We start from the raw sequence: 25,051 nt of genomic DNA, 5'->3' as shown, positions 1-25,051 counted from the left end.
GAGGAGAGGAAGGGTGGGTAGGGCTGGTCGCGGTGGGGCTGAGGGGGGGGGGGCTGAAGCATCTACGGTCGGACAGAAGTGGCCGGTGTAGGGGAACAGAAAGGGGTTAGGGTCCACAGTATTTATTGAGGAGATGTAGTTTGAGTTCTTTTTTGAAGCTAGAATAGGAAGGATTGCATCGAAGGTTAGTGGGAAGGGCATTCCATATGCAGGGAGCATTGCCGGAAAAGGATCGAGACTGAGTGGTTTTCTTTTTCACTAGTATACGAAGATTGTTTTCTGTTACTTGGTCCAAAACGTCTAGTAGTGGTAATACAGACTCCTCTGCAGGGCGACCATCCCAATAGTTTAACCGTGTTGCCGAAGTCAACATGTCCTCTGAGTTGGTGGAAAGTTTATGATGAATATTGTAAGGCAAGCGTACATTCTATTCTTGCAAAAACACGAATAATCTAAAAAAAAACCAATGAGGCCATACAATGGGGTTTCTATCGTAGTGGTCAGTGAGGACTACTGAATTTTATGCTACTTTGACGTGACTGTATGCGGTATGTTTAGACCCAGACAGATGAGGCCTTTTTATAACCACTAGTACATCATTTGTACTTAAGGAATGGTGCATTCGCACTGTGTTCAGTTTGTGCTGTAGGCGCGCCCACAATTCCTTATCCCCCGCCTCACGAGACCCCGTGGACACTGCTCTGCTTGGCAGTAACACACTCCGGTGTAGCGCCTGGATGCCCCTCGGGTTGATTAGCGCGCTCCATACATCTTGAATGACTGATTGCTTGCATAGTATCCTGTGATCTTGGTGTGCTGCGACGTGTCTGCCGCACTGTCCCTGTTGTAGTGTTTATGGGGTCATTACGTTCCATAAGCATCTGCTGTTCAGTTCTCGCAGAGCTGGGGCAAACCCATAGCGCCTGGTGGCCGTATTACTATATATGCTGCCTGTGTCTACAATATGCGACGTTCAATCCATGACCGTTTGGCACTGTTATTAGTTTACCGTACAAGTTTCGTGACGCCACGGTTCTGAAAGATGAGATGGCTTCGCCCAGACACATATTTTGCCCTTTATCTCTTTCCGTTGCTCGGAGCACGCCAGAAAGGCGTTAACGCGAGTTAGGCAGGAAATGAAGGAATGCTGTTAGACCAGAGTCACGCGCTGCACTTTGGCTGCACGTGCGCAAGCAGTCCTCGTGCCACCGAAGCCAATCAGCATGTCTTGGCCTGGGGGAGAGTCTGCCCACTGCGGCCATTAGCGCCCCTCTTGTGGCGCGACCTCATTGAACTACACCAGAAGGCAAGGGCCCAGGCGAGCCTTTTTTCGAAGCTATACAAGCGAACACGTATCTGTTGTGCGCAATGGAATCACAACTGTAATGAAAACTTTTCTTGAAATCTAGCACGTTTCAGAGTTTTTTGTTGGACAGATGTGGCTATTTTTAGCTTCCAGATCGCTCAGTGCTTTGAACGCCAGCTGTGCAATCCTGTTGATCTGCTGGTTATTTTGTTTGAGCGCTTTACTGGGCCAGATACGGAGATTGACTCTAACTGGGGGCTGTTTTCTAGGAGGTACCCATTACGATTTTACATAATGAGGCAATTTACCACATTTTGCTAATTTATTCCAGCAAAATCAAAATTCCACCTACCTATTATTGTGACACTATTTGGTTTAGAAAATTGTGGATTGTCAGTTTCTGAGTAAGCAATACAAAACGAATTGTGATTTGGCTATACATAAACGTCTTAAGTGTACCCGTTAATGCTTCTGGTTTTAGTAGTGCGCCGGGTTAGGTGTGGTTGTGAAACAGAAATCACGTGCTGCTAATTATTAGGTAATCATTCACTCTTCAGTTGTTAATAGACCCTAATGCAAGCAAGAGGAATGGATCCCTCAGCTAGGTAGTAGAAGCCTGCTCTAACCAGGGAATTGTCCGCTCTTCGCGTGGTGTAAGTCAAAGACCCGATTATTTATTTCCCCAGTGCCAGTTCACAGACGACTGCTGGTGACTGATAGCCTATTGACAGCTGATTAGTGTCTCCCCCTGTTATACATTGGCGCCACAAACCTTTGTTTGAAGGTATTGACAGTGAATTGACATACAATGTACTGCATTGATCAAACGTTCTGCTCTGCTGGCCTTTGTGTATAGCAGCTTTTGCTGGCTCATAAATGGAGTAAACCTTGTATAACTTCATCATTGACCATTGTCGTTTCAGCCTTCCTCTTCTCCATGCATGTCGCTGGTGATGGGTTTTTAGTAATCATGTCCAGTGAAAGTATTGTTAGGGACAGCCTTTCATATTTTAATATAAGCTGCATTTACTTCCTTCAGCTACTTTATCCATTGGTCTATGGTGATGGCTGTTTTTTTGAAGTTGCGGAACCTACAACATGTTACCTTACCTCTCTGTTTTATTAATCTGTTTAAAAAAAACAACATCGTACATGCGTGCTACACATGGTATTAGGTCAGCACATGCAGAGTTTTTTTTTTTCTGAATCAGCCATGGGCTGCTTGTGTTACTGTTGGAAGCGCAGAAGTCCACATTGTATTTCTCGACATTCCTCAGTACTCTCATACATTCATATTCCAGAAAACCCTCACATTCTTCATTTGTATTGTCCATAACCTTACCAGCTGAAGAAGAAGCAGGTGTATGTGGAGAAGGTGGAGAAGATGCAGCAAGCCTTGGTGCAGCTGCAGGCGGCTTGTGAGAAACGGGAGCAGCTCGAGCACAAGCTCCGAACCCGGCTGGAGCGGGAGCTGGAGTCCCTACGGATGCAGCAGGTAGGACAACGGGCCGATGTGGTCTTCTTTTTGTGTAGTAAACTTCTCGCTTCCCTTAAGAATGGGTTGCATAGACTGGATGGGACTGTGTGTTTTCTAGCATTGTTGTGGTTTAATATTTAGTAAAAGAAGGAAACCCTTTTGATGACTTTGGTAGATCTCTTTTGTCATGGAAACATAAATTCATCATTATGTTTTAGAAGTGTGTTGCCAGCTCCCCACAGATCAGAGCAGAAAAACCCAAAGTGTATCATGAATAAAACATCACAGCCAGAAATCTGCGCAATTCAATTAATTCATGTACAATTAGATTTTTATTGTAGACGATTACTATTTGTGTGTTCATTCTATTTGTGAAATTGTATTCTAAATGGCCATTCCCTGGGATTCACGGAGTATTTTAGCACCAATCTTCTTTTCTATGTAGAATGAAGGTGTAAAAAGCCAAGTCCGAGTTTATGGAATAAGGGTCTGATGTTCGTACTGACTTTTTTTAATGACCTATCTTTCACTTTGCAGTGTGACCCATTTACTAATAGATTGCTTCACAAAAGGTCCAGTCACAGTGGATCGTAAAACAATCTGCCTAATGAATATTAAATAGGCAGGTCTCTATTTGTGACCTCCCCCAAACATCCCTGCTTTTGTAGCCAATCACGTGTGCTGGGAGATCACAAATAGCGACCTGCAGCACGGATGGTGGCCTGCAAGTAACAGTAGATCACCGGTCCCTTGTTTGGATTCTTTAATAGGTAACATAGTGTTTTAAGGCACCACATATTCTTTAAAGGAAACAGTGCTGCTTAAAATAAAAAAATATTTCCGTTTAGGAACAACATTGGAGGGGGATGCAGGCAGTGATCCACGGGACCGCTGGCTTTGCCTGTCGAGGTCGACTGACAAGATTCCCAAAGGGGAAGCTGTCCAACAGGAACAGCTTCCCCTTTGTGAATCTTTTGCCACCTTTTGTGAGGAGTATGTTTTGCTGTCGCAAACCCTGTGATGTTGCGCTTTGCAGGTTTGCATGACCAAAAAATTACTTTGGACATCAGACCCAAATCACTTGTGTTAGCAGTTGTCTAGTCATCTTGAGCATAGGAGAAAATGTGGCCTGATAAGGAAGTTTGGCTGAACTTCCCACAGAACACACCATTTTAAAACTTTCTTTGAGGTATTCATTTACTGAACGTGTGGGGTGTGAAAAGGTCTTTGGTTTTGGTTGTCAGTTCTATTTTTCTGACCTTTTGTTTCACATCCTCTGCAGTGATTCATACATAGCGTTAAATGAAGCTCAAGCACCATCTCATAAAGTCATGTTCCGTCTGTTGGTTTAATTGGAAGTGGTCCGCTAGATTTGCTTGCCCGACTTCAGTGCCTGCAGGATTGTGCCATTCATATAAAGCAGCCAAAGCATTAGAATTTTTTTTTCTCTTGAGCGCTTCTCCTTTACAACTCTGTCCAGCAGTTCCCACTATGTCTACAGTTTGGTCATAACACTGCAGAGTACACTTGAAATTTTTGGTTGGAGAAAGCATTAAAAACAGTAAAACAATAAAAATTAAATTGCTCTGGCGGGTGTGCGGTCACTGTGAAAGGATTTTTAACAGGGGTGGGCATTGCGTAGGCATTTGTGAAAGGGTAGGGTCCGACCAATGCATTCAGTGTGATTTTGATCATTGTACACATCTTAAAAGGCTAATATTTAGAATTTTATTCAAAGCATCAGCATAACAAATATAGTTCTAGCAAAGGTTAGGCAACCATTTCTGCTTCAGTCATGAAAGTCAACTATAATAGTTTGGTGTTTTTCTTTGGTTTTTTTAGGCTTTTCCGTGGTGCCTGAACCCTAGAGAGTCCTTTTTTTCCCCACATATATCTTACTTTAGCGGCCACTGCGTTATACTTTAGCGGCCACAGCGTTATAGCGCAGTGGATTAAGTGACCACCACCTGGGGCACGCCTATTGAATGTGCCTCTGTACACCTGAGCATTGGAGACAATAGGAGATTCATACCGTTCCTTCGATATACTCCGGTTACATTTCCTGTGGAAATGTTGACTGATTGTGGCGAAAACCCCAGATTCGAAGTAAGGCTCGAGACAACCAGCCCTGTGACCCATTGTTGTGTCTCTGGCTGCTGGGGCTTCTCATTGGGAGGAAATTATACACTGCCTCTGCTTTCACCTGGGATTCTTTCACTGCTGAAACACTAACCTCTTTGTGCTTTGATACAGCGCCAGGGTTTGTCTCAGTCGGCCAGCGTCTCCGAATACAATGCAACAGCATTAATGGAACTCCTCAGGGAAAAAGAGGAAAAGATCTTGGCTATGGAGGCCGACATGACCAAGTGGGAGCAGAAGTACCTCGAAGAGAACGTCATGAGACAGTTTGCACTGGATGCGGCTGCGACCGTGGCGACACAGAGGTGAATGAACCTTTGCACAGTGTGCATGGGGGAGGTGGGCTCAGGTGGACGCTAACCAGGTGGATTCCTCTGCTTAGTGGTAACCCCGTACTTGTTCTTTGGTTTAGTTCTTTTTCACATGGCTGTAATCAACCAGTGCTTTGTAATGAAATACTGTTTCGTCCCCCACTAAAGTTACCCCTCCCCTATTTAAATTTTTTTTTAAACTTCACATGTATTTCAATTTTTTATTTAGTGCAGTATTTTTAAAGTGTTAACTCATTATTTTTTTTTATATAACCTTGCTTCCCCACTGCTCATATAAAATTCTGTTTTACAAAGTTAAAAAAATGCATTCTTTCACGGATGGCATCTTTTCATAGGCAATGAATATATTTTTGGTTGTTAATGTTCAAGCCACTATAGGTTTCTTTCTAAGTTAGCTCACTTTTTTATTTGTTTTTTAATATATAGTTTTTATAGTTCAATCTCCCAAAAGGAGTGGTTTAAGCCCATGATCCCTGCCCACTTTAAACCTGATCCTGAAGGCCTAAAAAGGCATGTTTGCGACCTTCCTCAAGAAACAGAGCCCTAACTGTTGTCTCATTGGCTGCGTTCAGTATTTAAGAAATTATTTTCAGAATGTTTTCTTTCACAGTAATTTTTTCATGTAATTTCCCTGGAAATGTATGCATGCATGTAAACCGAGTAAATTCCTTTGCAAGGTGGGCAAGGGGAGGAAACGTCTCATACTTAATTGGGTATAGAGGAAGACGCTTCTCGATGCGTGAAATAATTTCTGTTTATGAACATAAAAACGATTTGTGCTGTAACACATTTACACCGTTCCAGGGAAGACCTGACTTGGCAGTTCGGACTGTGCTGTTCCCATAGGGAGCAGGGTCAAGACTCATTTGCATATGGCTGGGTCTGAACTGGGGTGGCGAAGTGAGCTAAAGAACTATGATGGATTCAACCCAGATCTGTGACTGGGGGTGAGTGGCTGAAAAGTTTCAGCACTCTGTCCATCATCTTCTTGTATTTAAGTTTTCAGGTTATCCCTAATAAAAATGTAAGGAAATACATTTACATAGAATACGATTTAGTGTAGATTGACATGCTCTTTTTAAACCTCATCTAGATTTTGCTCTTCGTTAGGTCAATGAGCCACGCCCTGTCGAGTCTGGATGATATGTAATCAACCATGTATGAGATACTACTATTTAGTGTCTTCTCGTGTTAATTTGCAGCCTTGCAGTTTAAAGGTGGATGAATGAAATATATTGGAAGTGTTCATATAGCATGAAGATCGGGTGTTGCATCACTTTCCCTTTGTTTTATTGTCTTTTAACATAGCATACAATACAAAGTTTACTAAACACATTGTATGACTGATATCATTTTCCCTTAGGTTGAATAAGTATGTGCACCCTCTCTTTTCACTTCCTTTCCCTGTGACCTCTCAAATTGTTACCTGGTGGCCCTTGTATGCTCATCGGTAGTCCCTTCGCTGCTTCTCCATTTTCCCTGCCTCTTTCCTGCTTGTTTCCTTCCCCATTTTTTCTCAGTAGGGTGTCTTCTTTTGTTGTACCGTTGCATCAGTGCTATTGCCCTATTCCCGTTTTGTTGAAATGCATTTATTTTTCTATAAATAAAATAGACTTTTATTGTAGAACTTAATATTTTAGTTATTTTTGGATTCAGGCCTTTTTTATGGTATGACTTAGTTCACCTTTCAGGGATCTCTTTATTCCAGGCCTAATTGTTTACTGCTTGAAATGAAAACCGAATACTAAAAATGAATCATCCTGGCGCCACACTGAAGATCAGCACTGAATATTCCAAAAGGTTTTAGAGTCACTAACCTGAGTCTGTTCCGTTTGCGTTGCCCGACTATAATTTTTTTAAGTGTTTGTCCTCTTCTAGCAGGTTTCATTGAGTTTACTGTTAGTGAAAACTCATGCGATGTTACACCGAAGAACTAAATGGGCGAAAGGCCAGGAGCGTTCCTAAAAGGCGGCTGTCTTTGTGGGTGAACCTTCATGAAGAATAGCATGCCCAGCCTCATTTGTAACACTTTTAAAGAATTGAAGGCCACCTGAATGAACAGTTAGTTGAAAAGTGCTGCCAGTTCACCACTTTTGGTCAGTTGGACAATTGAAATTCTCCCTGCATCCCAACATGTTCTGCAGCCCTTGACTATTGGGCAGCACAGTGTGGCGACAGATTCACAGGCAGCCTGAGGGTGGTAACCGGGCACCATCCAAGGAACGTCTTGGTGGGGCTGAGGACAGTCGTGGCCAGCCAGCCCTCCGCTCTGTTTATGTGGCCTCCTACTCTGAGATTTATCCCTGGGAACCAGATCGCATTTCGCAGAAATTCTTGTGTGTTAGACACTCTGTTTACCATGCAGGAACAGTGCTCCGCTGTGTAAAGGACATCACGCAGCAGGACTGTGATGCCAGACTTTGGAGTCTTCTCAGTGAACCGGGTCAGGCCGAGCTCGTTGCATGCTCCCCTTCAGCAAATGCCAGATAAATGCCTCCTCGGTTCTTGTATCACAGCTTAACACAGGCTCTTTATGGGTATCTTGCACAATATTCAGTGTGTTGCGCCAGACCTATGATGACTGAGCGGCTAGAATAGACCGTGCTCGAGAACAAGCCCACTTCTGCGTGAGCCATACAATGGCCAGTGGGTCATTCCAGTGGTAAACAAGAATTGGCGGTACCAATAGCTCTAGCTTTAAAGGGGATATTGTATGGTAACGTGGACCATTACAAGTAAATAGCGTGGAAATATATATTTATGTTGAAGCAAAGAACTGTGGAATAATGTTGGTGTAGGTTAAAATGTCCTATGACGTTATGTCGTTATCTAAGACACTTTAATAGCATTCCAATGTCTTGTGTGTGCCCCTGAAAGCTTACGCAGCTGGATAAATTAACTAAATGATCACTGCTGTGGAGCACAAACACTTTTTTGTGGAAGCACAAAACTTTTTACCCAATCAGAACATTTGCTCCTGGCCTCCAAAATGTGGGTGGTGCCAAAGCCACTCTCTAGTGATGCTCACATAATTGTCTGGTGACAACTGCGCTGTCAAGCCAGACCATAAAAAAGGGACAGTATTTTTCTGCAGACGAGTAGGAACAAACTGCCTGAAAGGTAATGCGACCAGGCCCGCACTGGCGGTAGCGGGCACCGGGTAATCCCCCGGTGCGCCGCACGGTTGGGCAGTGGCGTAACGATAATTGAGGGGGGCCCCCCTGCCAGGTACGCGGAGGGGCCCCCTCCGGACTCTATTAGGAGCTCTCAGGCCGAAGTGCAGTGCTGAGGGGGCCCCCTCAAGCTTGAGGGCCCCCCGCACTGCGAGGGATGCGTGGGCCTGTGTTACGCCCCTGCGGGTGGGGGCCGGTTTGGGCCCCCGGGGGCCGTTTTTGTTACAGGGCCGTTTTTGCAGCATAACTGCAAATGCGTCCCTGTAACAAAATCGGCAGAAAACCGGCTCTGGCAAAGAGCTCGGCGGCACCAGGCCCAGGTCACAATTTTCAGCACTTTGCTAAATTACAAGGGTTCATGGCACTAGATTGCCCAACGAGAGAAGGAAATGGAAGTCGAAGGGCTTGAACACTTGCATATTGACTATTTCTTGAAACTGAGGATAAGTAATGAAAGAAACAGGAATTCCAGATCCTCTCATCCAAGATGTGGAAAATGTTATTTCCCTTTGTTGACAGATGAGGCTGTAGAACAGATGAATGAGGTTGTTGCAGTTTTAGGAAGGTTGATCGAGGATCGGCGCAGCAGATGTGCTGGTTATGTGGGGAATATAGTCTCCTGAGTTAAATATTTCAGTTTTAATGGATTGAGTTTACTTCATATAACCACCATCTCATGGATTTCACCCAGGAGATCTGTTGGAGGCACAATGGGTCTCGCAGAGTGCTTGCGACTATGAGTGGGTTTGAGGACGCCAGTACTATCCCTCCGCTATCCTTGAATCCAAATAATTTACTAACATGTCACCACTCAAATTACTTTCATTTTCACTATACCAATTCAACACTAGTCCTTTATGGGCTCGGGAGTAGCGTACTACTCGTCAAACAAGCGCTTCAACACCCCATCAGGGGTAACAAGCGCTATATAAATGTTAACCTTTTCCCTCTTCTATCCCTCCGCTATCCTTCTGAACACAAATAACTGACTAACCTATCCACCACTCAAAGTTCTTTCATAATTCACCATGCTAATTCAACACTAATCCTTTATGGGTTCCCGAGTAGCGCGCTACTCGCCGAAAAAGCGCTTTGACGCCTCGCCAGGCATAGTAAGAGCTATATAAATGAAATTACAATACAATACCCTGACGTGTACGGAGGTCTGCAGGGGCCCCATCTATCAACATTAAGGATGTACACTCACTGTTAAGGCCTCCAAGTCTGGGTGCTGAAGCACTTGGTCATTGATGTGAAGTTCCCCAGTTCTGGAAACTATAGGAGTAATTAATCTTCAACCCAATATCCTAGTGAAGTCCATTTGCCATGTCTAAAGCCCTTATCTTCCGTCCTGGTTCGTCCTTGCTCCCCTCTCAACTTGAGGTGTGTGCACTGACCTCTTGACACCTGTGGAAATGTGGCACTGATGCCTGAGACCAGATTTTCATCGGCCACACAGCGAGATCCATACGTTGGCGACCAGTGTATGCTTACAGTATTAGAGCTGCGTAGGAGGGTACCATTCCACTGGTCCTGCAGTGTGGGCTCAGGTTTGCCAAAAATGGATTTCATTTGTTTTCTTTTGCAGCATCCATATCACAATGCAATTGTTTGCCCTAGAGTTAAAACCCCTAGTTGAATTTGTCTGTTATTTAGCTATTGGCTGTAATGAAACGCTACATTGCCCGGCATTTTACAGGGGTTTTACAGGCTTGGCTGTTGCCAGCCTAGTCGGAAAGTAATGGCCTTTTCCTTGCACGGAACAAGAAGTAAGTAAGCTGGTGACAACTTGTTTACATTATAAGCTCAAATAATTTTTCATGCCATTGTCGGGCAGTAACATTTTCTGTTGACTGCAGTTTTGTGCCGATAAACAAGACACAAGCCTTCTCTGCTATGGGAGGGGTATACCTTTGTCTCTCGGTTCTGCGACCAATACGTCTCTTTTGATTGTCGAAAACCATTTACTACTTTTTCTAGTATTAATATTTTACATATCTGACGCTTATTTATAATTGGGTGGTAATATTTGGGCAACTACACTTATTCTGGGATGAAGGGCTCATTATGTAATAAGATAGAGAGAGGTTATCTGTTACAAATGTGACTTTATTTCTATCCTGCATATTAGCCTGTTCAGGAGCTGCCAAACACACTAGGGGCCTGATTAGATCTTGGCGGTTGGGACACTCCGTCACAAATGTAACGGGTATCCCGTCCGCCTTATTATATCCTATGGCACTAGCAATACGGCAGACGGGATCTCCGTCACATTTGTTACGGAGTATCCAACCTGCCAAAATCTAAGTCCAAACCGAAGTGTCTTTAGAGACAAAATCAAGATCATACATCCTGGCGCCCTTTCACTGGTTTTGTTGGGCTGCCAGCCTGTGGCAACCCGTGCACCACACCAGGAACCAGATTGCTTTTAGCATATGGGATTGTGTGCTAGTTATGCGTGAACCTCATAGTCTGCTTTTTTAGTTCCCCATAAAAATTCCAGGTCTGAAAATGTTGAAGGATTTAAAAAAAAAAACGTGGGACCTTCACATAATCAAGAGGCAAGGAACTGATCTTGTAACAGTACATTTGCATTTTTAAATGATTCTAGATTGAGATGCTCAGGTTTATGACCCCTTCCAGTGATTGTGCTCAGCATCTCCTTCATTTAAGATATAACGGACAGACAGCAAGGACTTTGCCTTCAGTTTATATGTCTTTGCTTTTCTTACCAGAGCTCTCTCTTGTTTCTAGGGACACAACCGTGATCAGCCATTCGCCCAACAGCAGTTACGATACGTCGCTAGAGGCTCGCATTCAGAAGGAAGAGGAGGAGATCTTGTCGGCCAATAGGAAATGCGTGGACATGGAGGGCAGGTAAGAAGGAGAGGGGTAAACGGTTCTCCAGATTTAAAGGATGCCTGCCCTTTTCTGCACTTCCTGCAGTTGCATGGTTAAGATCAAAGGGACATGTGGCAAGCTTGACTCAGTGAAGTGTTTCCACAAAATAGCAGCGTATTGCCTCATGGGTACTTCAAAGGTGCCATTACCAAACTATAAATGACTTCCAATTGTCATAATATCAGTAACCATGAGGTTGGCGTGGCTTTTCTAGTCAGTAAGGGATTGTTTTGAGCATGCGTTACTGCAGATCGTGTGCTGTCCACTCGCCTGCCATCTAGTGTTGGGTTTCTAATATTAGACTTTGTTTCTTCAAAGCCTTTCTTTCTGTTGGAATCATGCAGCGAATTACTTGTGATCATGTCCCCAAAACTCAGTGCACCAGGACGCAGACAGCACTTTTGATTCATTTCCCTGCTTTCGGGTTCAGAGCTGTTTCCAGCATGTGTCGAGAAACTGAATACTGGAGTTGTAAGGAAAACAATAACTCAGTCCTGTGGCCACAGATGTTGCAACTGAAAGTTTTAGTTGAGGATCCAGAGAGCAGAATTTGAGAATCACTTACTTGGGTGGAAGTTGTAGTAACTACTCTCTTTGAATTAGGTCCAATTTGTAATACTTGGTTCTTTTGGTCGGCCTTTCATAGGGTCATATTGAGGTGCAGCAGTGAAGGTAAGTGTTCAATGAATAACAGCCTGATTCATCAAGCCGAAATCGGCTCGCAAAGGGCCAGATTCTGAGAATCTGGCCCTTTGCGAGCGCTATTTTTGCATTTGGATTCATCATCCCAAATGCAAAAATCGGTAATAGCGATTTCGCTATTTTGCGAGGAATTACATTTAAGGAATCTCTATTTGAGATTCCTTAAATGCAATTCATCATCCATTTAAAAATTGCGAATTCGCAATTTCGGCCCGCTATTTACCGCGAGGTCAAACCTCGTGGTAAATAGCGATAACTTAGAAAAATGCTTTTAAAAGCATTTTTCTAAGTTGCATGTTGCACACACACATGTCCTTTGGACATGTGTGTGCGCAACACCTGTTTCAATTTGCATTTCAGGGGTGCTACAGGGTGTCCTTTGGACACCCCTGGCACCCTTTAAATCGCTATCTTATTTGCGATTAGCTAATTGCTAATCGCAAATAAGGAATACTCCCCATTCATTCCTATGGGCCTTTTGGCCCATAGGAATGAATGGGGAGTTATTCCTTATTTGCGATTAGCAATTTGCTAATCGCAAATAAGGAATGTGTAGGAATCGCATTTCTTTATGCAATTCCTACATGAATCCCGTTTTGCAAGTCCTTAATAGCGATTCGTTATGAATCGCTATTAGGGGCTCGTAAAACGGGAGATTGATGAATCAGGCTGTAAGTCATTTCAGTGCTGGAAGAACGTTCTGCACCGGCAGGATACACAACTAGGCGCACTTCACATTAATGGAACAGTCCCTTCCGGGTGCCTATGGGGAAGAATTCAATGACACAGTTTTGGTAAAGTAAGGTAAGACTGATTTGTGAATCTAGATGTCAACATGGAGGAGCAGAGCCAATCTTCAAGCCGTTAAGAGGGCTCCAACTCGAGAGCACGAATCTCCAGAACCCCCACACACATGCACACTGCCTAGGACAAGATTACATCTACAAGTAGGTAATACTTGCTCCCCACCAACTGACAAAATAACCATGGACATACCTCAAGAAGGTTTCCCTTAAAAGGAGTTAGGACTTCATGAAATGGTCCTTCGAGGAAGGACTAAGCCAGAGCAAAAGATGAACCCCACAAAAGGAGATTGTCTTTGAAAACTTGACCACAAAAGCACTGAAAAGAGATTTCTGGGACTAAAGTAGTTGAACTCCGTAAGAGGCATGGGAAAATCCACCACGGTTGGTGCGCAGTGAAGTTTTGGGGCGGAGCTATGTTTCAATCAGGATCCCAACAGAGAATAAAAAGAAATAAGAAAGGGCAGTGATATGAACACTTAGGAAGACCAACCACCTGTAGATAAGAAACCGCCCTGGATGCACACTGGTCCAGACAGTGGACACAGCCACCCAAGAGGCATCATTTAACTCCTCTTTGAGGCCATCTCTCTGGAATCGTGGCTTTTTCTAGACCAAAGAAAAGCAAAGTACTGGTACTCCTTGACATACTTTACTACCAGTTCAGTTACCAAATAGTCATAAACACTCATTTGGTGTATCATTGCAAAGATCCAGAACATCAATCTCTGAATCCAGGGAATGCGAAAAAGGATGATGATGCATGAAACAAGTACTGAATAGATGCTGCAGGTGAAGAACAATTAGAGCTTCATCCCAAACAGGGTCAGTCATCGGATGGGAGTACATCCTGTCAAATAATACTCTAAAGAGTTGTTTACTTCAGAGGGTAACAACGAAAGTGGAGGTGAAAGTGGTGGACTGCCTCATTGCAACGTTCTCGCACCTGAAGAAAAAATAAATATCTCTCTTTTAGACTGCCTTGATTACACATGGAAACTTCAATACATACTGCCCCACCTAGGGGAAGCATACGTTGCAAGCAGAACTGCAAGGCCATATGTACATAAGAGAACATTTGGTTCCTGAATCTATTGTCGTATACACAGTACACAACATGGGTTTTTGCATTGCACAGTGAATTTGCTGTTTCCAGCTAAAGAAAGTAATATAAAGATTGATGCAGCAGAGAAGAGATTGACAGTTGGGGCAACAATACAATAACATTGGGAATTCCCAACTCTGTCAAGACCCAATGACGGATGTCAGTGTGAAGAATATTAGAAATGAGTGAACGTTTTCTTGAGACTCAGTGAAATACTTTATAATTCCAGCATATGCTGTGCACAAGACTCGGCACAAAGACCAATGAGCATGTGCTTGCCTTTGGGTTTCAGGTTTTGTTTTTATTTGGAAGTCTAAAAGCTTCTCTTAGCTATTGCATCAATTTAGAAATGCCTCTGCTCAAAATATTGATGGTTTAGAAATGGTTAAATAGTTGATGAAAAAGTTGAAAAAAAGATACCAAAACGACCCTACCAATGGGGGGCCCAGCGGGAACTCAACAATATCTTTAGTATTGCAGAGGACAAGCTCACATGCCTAGTTTGAGTCCAAAAGAGTCTTTTAAGTCCCATGAGACATACTAAACTGTTGAACAATAGCATTGCAAACACGTTCAATGGTACGTACGGGATACTCTTTGCGTTACGGAGAACAATGTCTCTTCATCAACTTGTCCCCCAATCACACAACGCCTATCAGAAGCAGACTGACATTCATTCCACTTCCGTGTAGTCAACCTCCGATCATTAAGTGCTTTTAATGATCAAACACAGATACTGCATTGGATTTCCACTGTGCCCCTACTCCGTCTACCTAAGAAAGGTAGGGCACACAGCTAATGTACCACATGTATTGCAAGAGATCACCTGTATTCTTACAGATGAGCAATTGAGGAAGTACCTGACAAAAAGGAACAAAGGATATATTCTGTGTACTTTTGTATCCCCAAAAACCTCTCACTTGTGACAACTGGTTGGTACCTATGCTCTGCATGTAGGGGCAGCATACATGCCAAGTAGTTTTCTCCTCTCAGCCACATGTGACCATCATCATAGATGCATCAGTGACTGGTTCTCATCCAGGGGATACCCATCAATAGTCTTAATCTATGAATTATCCCCGCCCATGTGCGAAATCCCGGAGCATATATTATATATTATATTAATATATATTTTATTTTATTTTAAGGTTTTTATAGAGCGCGTAGTAACCCTAGAGCATCATATATATATATATATATATATATATATATATATATATATATATATATATATATATATATATATATATATATATATGTGTATATGTATACATATACATATATGTATATGCATACATATACATACATATATGAGAACATATACATGCAGCCTAGAATGTTTCCGATATGGCAAAAACGCCGAATTTACATAGGTTTGCATTGCAAGAACAATACCCACCTAACCCATAAGGAAAAGATGAAGCACTGAGAAATTGTCACACAACAATGCTTTATTGCCTTAAGAAAAGCTTGTAATTGCAGGCATAGCAGAGCAATGAAACAAAGAAAAAACTGACACCTTGCCTTTAAGGCTTTCATGAGTTAGGGTACCGTGCCTTTAAGACCTGCAGGAGACCCTCTGCTCCCATGGTGCACCACAGGTGACAGTTAGGTCAGTTATTTTTTCCGGCTCCTTCTGTGAGGATCCTGGAGTTTGAGCTCCTCAGTTTTTTGACTGAAAGTTATTTATTTGATATTTTCTCAGAAAATTCGACAGTTTCTGATATCTAGAGGCATATTATACTGGTTTTTTGTTTTTTTCCAAATTCTTTCCAGTCAGAATGCCTTCTTTATTTCGGAAATGTCCTTCCTGTGGCAAGAAAATGGTACTGTCAGACCCACACTCTGTGTGTATTGTGTGCCTTCCAACTTCACACAATCCTGACCAGTGTTATCATTGCCTGAAGTTTTCCAAAAGGACTCTGCATGACAGAGAACGCATCAAGCTTCATGCCCTGCTGGAGAAGGACAGAAGCCTTCATGGAGGTGACCTTGGAGACTTCAGAGCGCCATCTTCAAGTAAGCAACACCAAAAACGGCGTTGTTCCACCTCCCCTGAGTCCAGGAAGAAGAAGGTGACTGAATGTACGCCGTTGAAATCGCCGTCGAAGAGGCCAAGTGTGAGAAGTTGGCCTGATGTGCAGTGCTCACTATTCTAGTGATCACTATATATCAGTCCAAACAACCCTTATTGATGATTGGTTGTAAGTCAACCTTATAGACCAGCTATCCTAGTAGCATGGATACGAGCAGTCTAAGGCTAAGACTCTAGAGGGCGTGTTAAGCCAGCTGTTTTACCATCACATTACCCCTTGAACACCCAGTGAAAGGACACCACACAAGTGTTATGAAAATAAACAATGTATTTATTAGAATCACAACAACCCTGTACTCTTTATGAGGACAGGGTGCTAAGCACACAACAAAACTCTTACGAAAATACTTTTAAGTTAGCACGTTACACAAATGCCCGAGGGGCACGAAAAACCATATACGCTAAAAGTGGAATGCGAATTACTAGCAGGTAAGTAACGATTCTCAGAGGCTTTGGGATCGCTAGGACTGGACTACTGAACCTTTAGATTACTAGCAGGAGGCCTAGGGAACTCGGGTGCAGAGTGTGCACTCTCACGCGGGATGCGGGACAAAGTCTATGGAAGCTAGAATTCACAAAGTTAGTGTTCACGGGCGAACCCGACCTGGTAGGGAGAAAACGACAGTGGATCCTGACCCTTGGATAGTGAGGCTATGCTGGGACACCGGAGTGCCGAAGTTACCTAGCCCAGGGGCTGCAGCTGCATAGGTCTGAAAAGACGTCGGGGATCTCGTTGCCGGACCAGGAGCCTGGAAGAAGGAAGTTGCTGGCAGGCGACCAGTGAAGGAAAGTTCGATGGATCCAAGCCTGGATCAAGGAAGAGGAAAACCTGAAAGCAGAGGGGACCAAGTTCTTGAATCACTAGCCAGTGATTAAGTGGGCACCAGGATGGCACCGGGCGAAGTCACCGCAGTCAGGTGAGTGGGCGCTGCTGGACTCTGCAGTCTCTCGGACCAGGAGGCGTTGTCGGCGACCAGGATGGAGGTGCGAGCTGTCCCACGAAGGATGAAGTCGTTGGCGTCGAAGTTACCCAGGATTGGGCAACAAGCCTTGGCTAATTCAAGCCCACGCGGTGGACTCAAAATGGCGTCTTGAGTGGACCAGGAGGGTCCAGGGTGCTCCTCTTCTGGGAGGGAGCAAGGGCCAGTCTGGAGCAACCAGACCAGCAGCAGAAATGTCGTCGGGCGTCGTCAGGAAGGCCACAAGCCAACGGGCTAGTAGCCAAACAACGCGGTGAGCAGCGGAAAGCAGAAGGGCCCCACGCAGATCGTGGAGATGCTGGGGGGCTGCTCTTCGGTGCTGGAGCTGCTCAGGGTGGGGGCTTCTCGGACCCCAAAGCACTCACCAGGAATTCACTCGGCGGGCTTGCTGTGCAGAAGTCGTGCAGTCTTGGCGATGGTCGGTCCCTTGAGGTCTCGTCGCACCCACGGTTCTCAGCTGGGCTGTAGAGGTGGGTAGAGGTCAGAGGTGCCAGGGAAGCCGGTTCTCGTCGAGCTGGGCAGTCGGATTCCGGAGGAAGGACTTGCAGCAGACCGCAGTGTTCTTAGATGGTGCCTGCGGATGCAGGGTGACTACTCCTTAGTCACAAGGGAGAAATCTTAGGAAGAAGTCTTGAGTTCCTTTCGCAGAAAGTAGTTTCAGGATTCAAAGATGATCTGATTTGGAAGGGGGCCAGTCTCTACCTTTATCCTGTAAAAAGGGGCTGGCACGCGACTAAGTCCTGCCCTATGGGTGGGACTAGGAGGGGGGTGGTTACACCCACTTCCTTGGCGGGCTTTTCCCCAGCACAGGGTCTGGAGTGACCCTGGAACTGGTTCAAGCCGGCCTATGCACAGTGAGCACCGGGGTGCTACTTGCAGTCACCTTCCTCTAAAGCCCTGCCTACCTACAATACACAAAACCCTGTCTGGGACGGTGCTGGCACCGCCCCTGGCAGGAAACCCTTTGTCCTTATCTCCTGCTCTGGGAGGACTCCCAGCAGCAGGAGGGCAGACTTGTGTCTCGGTGGCAGCATCCATTTTGTGGATGCTAAGGCTCTGTCTGACTTTTAACCGGGTTATAGGTTACAGGCATGTCGTGTCCCTCTAGAAGGGTGGAATGCTAACCCCGTCGCCAGAATTGGCGAGGGGTTAGTATTCCAATTCGTATGACACCTTACTCGACATGTTTTGATAAAGCGATACCAGAGTTGGCACATAACCGCGAGGATTATAATGCACTTAAGAGTATATGGTATGCGATATCATGGAAACGGCTAAGGGATGGATCCCGAAAGCCGCAGACAGGCTCAGCTCATGCCAGAGCACCATCTCACACGATTCCAAGCACTCTGCCTTCAGGATTGTTTAAGGCCTGCCATAGGAGTGACTGATAGGAGATCTGTGTGTCCATTTTAGGGTTAGATATAGGTATACTATATCTAAAGCAAAGGGTGAGTACACCACCTTGCCCCAGCTGTCGTGCAGCCAGTTGTGTCAGTTTTAGTTAGTCAATCCAGGGGTGGCACAATACGTGCTTCAGCCCCTGGGAGACTTCTGGGTGCACCTCAGCCCTGGGTACAGGGACTTGGAGAGGGCCCAGTGCCAATTCAGTACCTGGGTACAATTTGGATAGAGAGAACAGCTAGGCTGTGGGTCTGATTAGCAGGCCCACAGCCAGGGAAAGTCGTAAACCAGTGCAGCAAAAAAAGCAAAAATCTGGGTGATCATAGGATTGCAGACCCTACTCTCCTACACCAAGGCACTATTCAGCTTCGAGGGACAAGTCACCGTCTTGACGTCGAGACTCTCTGCCGCATGCCAGTAAGTCGGCGTCAAGGTACAGTGCTTCGGACTCGAAGGCTGTGGGTCCAGAGAGACCTGATAAAGCTCCGTCGACGTCGAGGCATTCTCCGCCACCCTCGAGGGGGTCGTCGTCGAGGAACTCGCCGGCGAAGACAATGCCGCGAGTGGACATGTCGACGTCCAGAGAGTCGTCGAGGTCACATCATTTGGACGTCGAGGAGATCGATGTCAGCACGACGTCATGGGAAGTAGACATCGAGGTCTCCCCATCGCTGTCGATAGTCGACGTCAAGGTCCCCACATCGCTGTAGGCGATCAGGGACAGGACGGCGTTCCCACAGCTGATCGCCGCACAGATCGATGCCGAAGGTGACACAGACCTTATCGACGTCGAGGCGTTCGACGTCGAGGGAAAAAATTGCAGAGGCCACTGAGGAGGCCCAGCTCAAATCAACGTCGAGATTCCGATCGACATCAAGAGCCCAGTCATCATCTCCAGGGCTGCATATTGTTCAGATTTCTCCAGAGAGATCTCCTAGAGCTGGCGAGAAGAGGGCCTACGGTCTGTCGCCTCGATGGCTGCAGGGCATCACAACAGGTGACTGCAGAAGTTGGGCTCGGACTACTCTCGGACATACTCACCATCTAGAACCTCAAGAGACCCTGATAGAGGTGCTCCTGCAAAGCCTTCCACCCCTCCCAGAAGACAAGGTCGCCTTCAACACGCCGATCCTGGTCAAGGGGTCGTCACAGCTCGTACCACGAACCTCCACACAAGAGGAGACGCAGAAGATCATCCACCTGGTCTTCTTCCACAAGGTCTTCTGTTCGGGACTATTCGCCCACCTTTTCATCGACTTCTCCATCAGGGGTGTCTCCCATCGATGACATCGGGACTTTCCCTGACGTACTTGGTAGAGGTGCAAAGAAGCTAAATATCACCTTGCACACTCCTGTGATCGCTACGTCAATTATTTTTGAGACATTGCACCATCGTACAGCTCCCAGACCGCTGCTGCCTCTGGTGCCAGGTTTTTTTAGAACCAGCTTTGGCCAGGTTCCTCACCCCTGCCACAGTGGGTCCGTTCCGTTGAGGATCGCAAAGAAGTACAAGGCTCCTGCCGAAGATCCCTTGTTTCTTAGGTCTGATCCCCAAAGGGACTCAGTCATTGTGTCAGCCTCCATGAAAACACACTCAGCATCCTCGTCATCTTCAGTTCCTCCAGAAAAGGACAGTAAGCAAATGGATTCCTATGGCAGGATGATGTGCAATACTTCTGCATCATCTATGAAGATTACAAGGGCCTCAGCCCTTCTCGGGCGATATGACAGATCTCTTTGGGACTTCCTGGCTAGGTTTACCGACTAGCTCCCCAAAGAAGATCGGCAGGACTTCCATGAGATCATGCAGGACGGTTGTTTAGTAGCCAACCAAGTCAATAGCGCGGCGGCAGACGCCTCGGATCTCGCCGCGCATGGCTACTCACATGGCATCTGTTCGCGGCGCTCAGCATGGTTGCGCCTCTCAGGTCTTAAGCAGGACACACAGAAGATCCTTAACCTTCCTTTTAACGGTTCCTCCTTATTCGGTGCTCATGCTGATGAGATGACAAAGATGAAGACCGAGCTGGATACCGTCAAAGCAGTTGGACTGGAAAAACGGAAGGAATTTCGCAAACTCTTCCGTCATAACGACAAACGCCCCTTCCAACAGAGGGTTCAAACCCTTCAATGGTCCTCCCAGAACCAGCAGAGGACCCAATTCCAGCAGAAGCGCCCTGGCAGAGGAAGGGGGAACAATAAACAGCAGTCCTCCTCCAAGGAGGTGTGGCGCCGCGGCCAGGGCGACTGACGCTGGAATCTGGGGATCAGGGTTCGATCCCCGGCTCCGGCGGCAGGTTAGCCCAGCACCATCTGACTCTTGGCAATAGCTTGCTTAATCTTCCCGACGGCCCCCAGCGCCTAGAGACCCTAACGGGTGATTGTGCGCTATACAAATGTGGATTATTATTATTATAAGGAGCCTCCCAAACAGTGAGGCATTGCTTCCTCTGCACCCATTCGCCACTCCGGTAGGAGGGAGTATTGTTTTTCACATGGAAGAGTGGGAAACCATAACAAGAGACAGATGGGTGCTGAATATTGTGCAGCATGGTTACTTGCTGATGTTCAAGTCTCCCACGCCCCAAGTGGCCCCACAATTGAAGGGTCTTCCTCAACAACACAATCTTCTGTTACAAAGCAAAGTGTCTACCCTCCTCTCCCCAAGGCCATAGAAGAGGTCCCACCTCACCAGTGAAACCAGGGGGTATACTCACGGTACTTCCTGGTCCAAAAACAAGGAGTAGCCAAAGAGTACAGACCTATCCTCGACCTGCACCTGCTGAACAGGAAAGATACATTTCGAATGCTAGCCCTGCACCAGATATTCCCATATCTTCACCAGGGAGACTGGATGTGTGCCATCGACCTGCAGGACGCCTACTTACCATTCCTGTTTCAGTGAAACATCGCAAATTCCTCAGGTTTCTCGTCAGCACTATCGGCACAGAGTACTTCCATTTGGGCTCAAATCCGCCCCTCGGACGTTCTCCAAGTGCATGGCGGTGGTGGCTGCCTTCCTCCACAAGCGTAAGATCATCATCTATCCCTACCTAGATGACTGGCTCCTAAAGAGTTCCACACCTTAACTGCTCCAGAGCCATCTCTCTTACTGTCTCAATCTGCTGCACTCCCTGGGGTTGCAAGTCAACTACAAGAAGTAAGCCCTCAACACCATGCAACAGATACATTATCTGGACGCGTCCTTGGACTCCGCAAGGGCAAGCGTGTGTCCTTTGGAGGAGAGGTTGTCATCAATGCTAATCAAGTGCCACGCTCTTCTCCGCTCTACACATCCCACAAAAAGGCAGGTGTCATCGCTGCTGGGATCGATGGCCTCATGCATATTCATTGTGCCCAATGCCAGACTTCACATGCGGCCTCTACAACAGTCCCTCGAAGAACAATGGACACAAAGGTCAGGCCAATAAGAAGATCGTGTCTCTCTTCCTCAGGCTGCCAGGGACTCCATCAAATGGTGGATGAAACGCTCACACCTTCTGCAAGGGGGCACTTTTCATCAGGTCCCTCCGATCCAGACAGTGGTTACAGATGCCTCACTGCAGGGTTGGGGAGCTCACATGGAGCTAAGGGCAGTCCATCTGGCTCTCAAGTCTCTGTACCCGTCCCTACAGTCAAGCTCCATTCAGATTCAGACAGACAACACAACAACAATGTACTATCTGAACAAGCAGGGAGGCACCAGGTCACGGGTCCTGTCTCTGGAGGCCCAGACCATATGGAAGCGGCTTCTGGCGAGGAGTCTCACGATCGTAGCCGTTCATCTTCCAGGAACCTTGAACGTGCAGGCAGATGTTCTTAGCAGAGACTTCGTAGAAGCGCATGACTGGGTGCTAAACGACGAGGTCGCTCAGGACGTTTTTCGGCAATGGGGAGTGCCAGACATCGACCTGTTCGCAGATGCAGTAAATACAAAATGCCCCGTCTTCGGGTGCAGATTCCCTCAGCAAGGATCACGGGGGAATGCACTTTTGATCAGCTGGTCGCAGACATTGCTGTACGCTTTTCCACCACTCCTTCTGATCCTGACGGTCATACAGAAGGTTTACAGAACCAACACCAGAATGATCCTAATAGCACCAGAGTGGCCGCGCCAGTGGTGGTATCCGGAGCTCCTGCAGCTTTCAGAAGCTCCACACCGGAGGCTGCCCTGCCACCCGGACTTGCTGACCAAGAACGAGGGGAGAGTATTTCATCCCAACCTCTCGTCCCTGCGATTTACTGCATGGCTCCTGAAGTCATCCAGTACGGACACCCAGACCTCTCTGCCGACTGTATGCACATTCTCAGGGAAGCAAGGAGACCCTCCACCAGAAAGTCTTATGCTTTCAAGTGGAAGAGATTCTACCTGTGGTGTAAGGACAACACTTTTGATCCGACCAAGGGTCAGGAGCAAGTCATCCTCCCTTACCTGTTATACTTGGCGAAGTCAGCCCTACAATATCCCTCCATCAGGGTCCACCTGACTGCTATTACAGCTTACAGAAAGTCTCCTACCCAGACTTCATTCTTTCAAATGCCAGTGGTCAAGGACTTTCTAGAGGGACTCGGGAAGGTTTATCCACCAGTGAGATCCCCTTCTCCACCTTGGGAACAGAAAATTGTCCTTACTAAACTGATGAGTGCTCCTTTTGAGACTATTCATAAGGCGTCTTTGCAGCATTTGACCTGGAAGGCTGCGTTTTTAGTAGCCATCACTTCCCCCTGCAGGGTGAGTGAGATTCAGGCGCTGTGCTGCAAGGAACCTTACACTGTGTTTCATGCCAACAGGGTGGTGCTACATACACATCCGAGCTTCTTTCCTAAGCTGGTCTTGGATGTTCACATCAACCAAGTTAATACTCTGCCCACTATTTTTTTCCTAAACCATCGACTTCCCCGGAGAGATCATTATATTCTTTAGATCTCCGGAGAGTATTGAAGTTTTACCTAGCCAAAACTCACACAGTTAGGAAATCTGACCGGCTCTTTATCAACAGCGGTTCCACGAACACCGGTCTAGCTGCATCTAAAAGATCTATTTCTCGATGGATTGTCTCTTGTATAGCTTTATCCTACCAGTTAGCTTACAAGACCTTACAAGGCAGACCTAAAGCACACTCTACCAGAGGGAAAGCTTCTACCACAGCTCTCCTTCGCAACGTTCCTATGTATGAAATCTGCAAGGCAGCACATGGCGATCAGTGCATACCTTCACACGCCATTACTGCCTAGATTCTGATGCTCAAGCCGATGCCCAGGTTGGGCAGGCTTCTTTAAGGAATTTGTTTGCATGATTGCAATTTGAATATGATGTTTTTTCATGTACTGTATACTCTATTGCTCGTACGCGAGACTTTGGGTATGGGCTTGCTACTCTATTCATAGATTATGACTATTGATGAGTATCCCCTGGATGAGAAGGATTAGTTAGTTACTTACCTGTAATCCTTGTTCTCATCCAGGGGTATACTCATCAAAGTCATAAGCGACCCTCCCTCCTCCCCGGACGAGCATTATTGGAGTTGTTTTTATGTTAATTGCATGTCTACTCGGGTGTCTGGGCATAATACACTGTCAAAAAGAACTAACCTAACTGTCACCTGTGGTGCATCATGGGAGCAGAGGGTCTCCTGCCGATCTTAATGGCACAGTACCTTAACCCTTGAAAGCCTTAAAGTCAAGGTGTCAGTTTTTTCTTTGTTTCATTGCTCCGCTATGCAGCCTACAGGCAACTGCCTGCAGTTACAAGCTTTCTTTAAGGCAATAAAGCATTGTTGTGTGACAATTTCTCAGTGCTTCCTCTTTTCCTTATGGGTTAGGAGGGTATTGTTCTTGCAGTGCAAACCTATGTAATTTCGGCATTTTTGCCATGTTGGAAACATTCTAGGCTGCATGTATATGTTTTCACATATGTATGTGTATATATATATATATGTATGTGTATGTGTGTGTGTTATATATATATTTTCTATATGCTCCGGGATCCCGCACATTGGAGGGGATTATTCATAGATTATGACTTTGATGAGTATACCCCTGGATGAGAACTAGGATTACAGGTAAGTAACTAATCCTTATGCAATATCGGTACCAGATGTAATGATTCGAGACAGGTGGGCACACAGACATGCTCAATTGCACATCCGTGAACTGGAGTTACAGGTGGTTCAGTTGGCACTGAAAGAGCGCCAAGAAAAAAACTGTTCAGCAAAGTGCTCTTAATCCATACAGACAAGATGACCAACATTTATTACATTTAAGAGCAAGGAAGCACTATTTTGCCTTTGCTCTTAATATGGGCACAGTCCATTTGGCGTTAGGCTTGCCTTTGAAATCATTCACTGACTACCAAGCATGGAAAATGACTTCACAGACCTCCTGAGCAGAAACCACCAGGAGATTCACAAATGGGCGATAAACACTTTCTAAAATGCTGCTTCAAAAATGGCAGACCCCAGATTCCGACTTGTTCCCCTCATATGCCATCAACAATTTGCCAAGTAATTGAGAAACTTCTTGGATAAACTGGTCATGGATATTTGCATGTGATCCCTCCCCTTTTAGTGCTAAATATGCCATTCACCAAAAGCACCAAGACGAAATGATGTTGGTTCTCATTGCTCCAACGTAG

General features: G+C 45.8%; 1 protein-coding gene across 5 annotated transcripts in view; it reads left to right on the top strand.

Annotated features, from left to right (window-relative positions):
* The window catches only part of AMOT (angiomotin), a 240,684-nt gene that overhangs the window by 185,628 nt on the left and 30,005 nt on the right, over positions 1–25,051 (top strand). For all 5 annotated transcript variants that reach the window (XM_078688817.1, XM_078688819.1, XM_078688818.1 and 2 more), the window contains 3 exons: positions 2,652–2,801; positions 5,037–5,227; positions 11,182–11,304. In XM_078688817.1, coding sequence (XP_078544943.1) covers positions 2,652–2,801; positions 5,037–5,227; positions 11,182–11,304 — 464 coding nt within the window. The remainder of the gene's footprint in view (positions 1–2,651; positions 2,802–5,036; positions 5,228–11,181; positions 11,305–25,051) is intronic.

This window comes from Lissotriton helveticus, chromosome 4_1 (assembly GCF_964261635.1).
Source record: "Lissotriton helveticus chromosome 4_1, aLisHel1.1, whole genome shotgun sequence".
NCBI lineage: Eukaryota > Metazoa > Chordata > Amphibia > Caudata > Salamandridae > Lissotriton > Lissotriton helveticus.
This window is presented reverse-complemented; position numbering and strand designations above follow the sequence as displayed.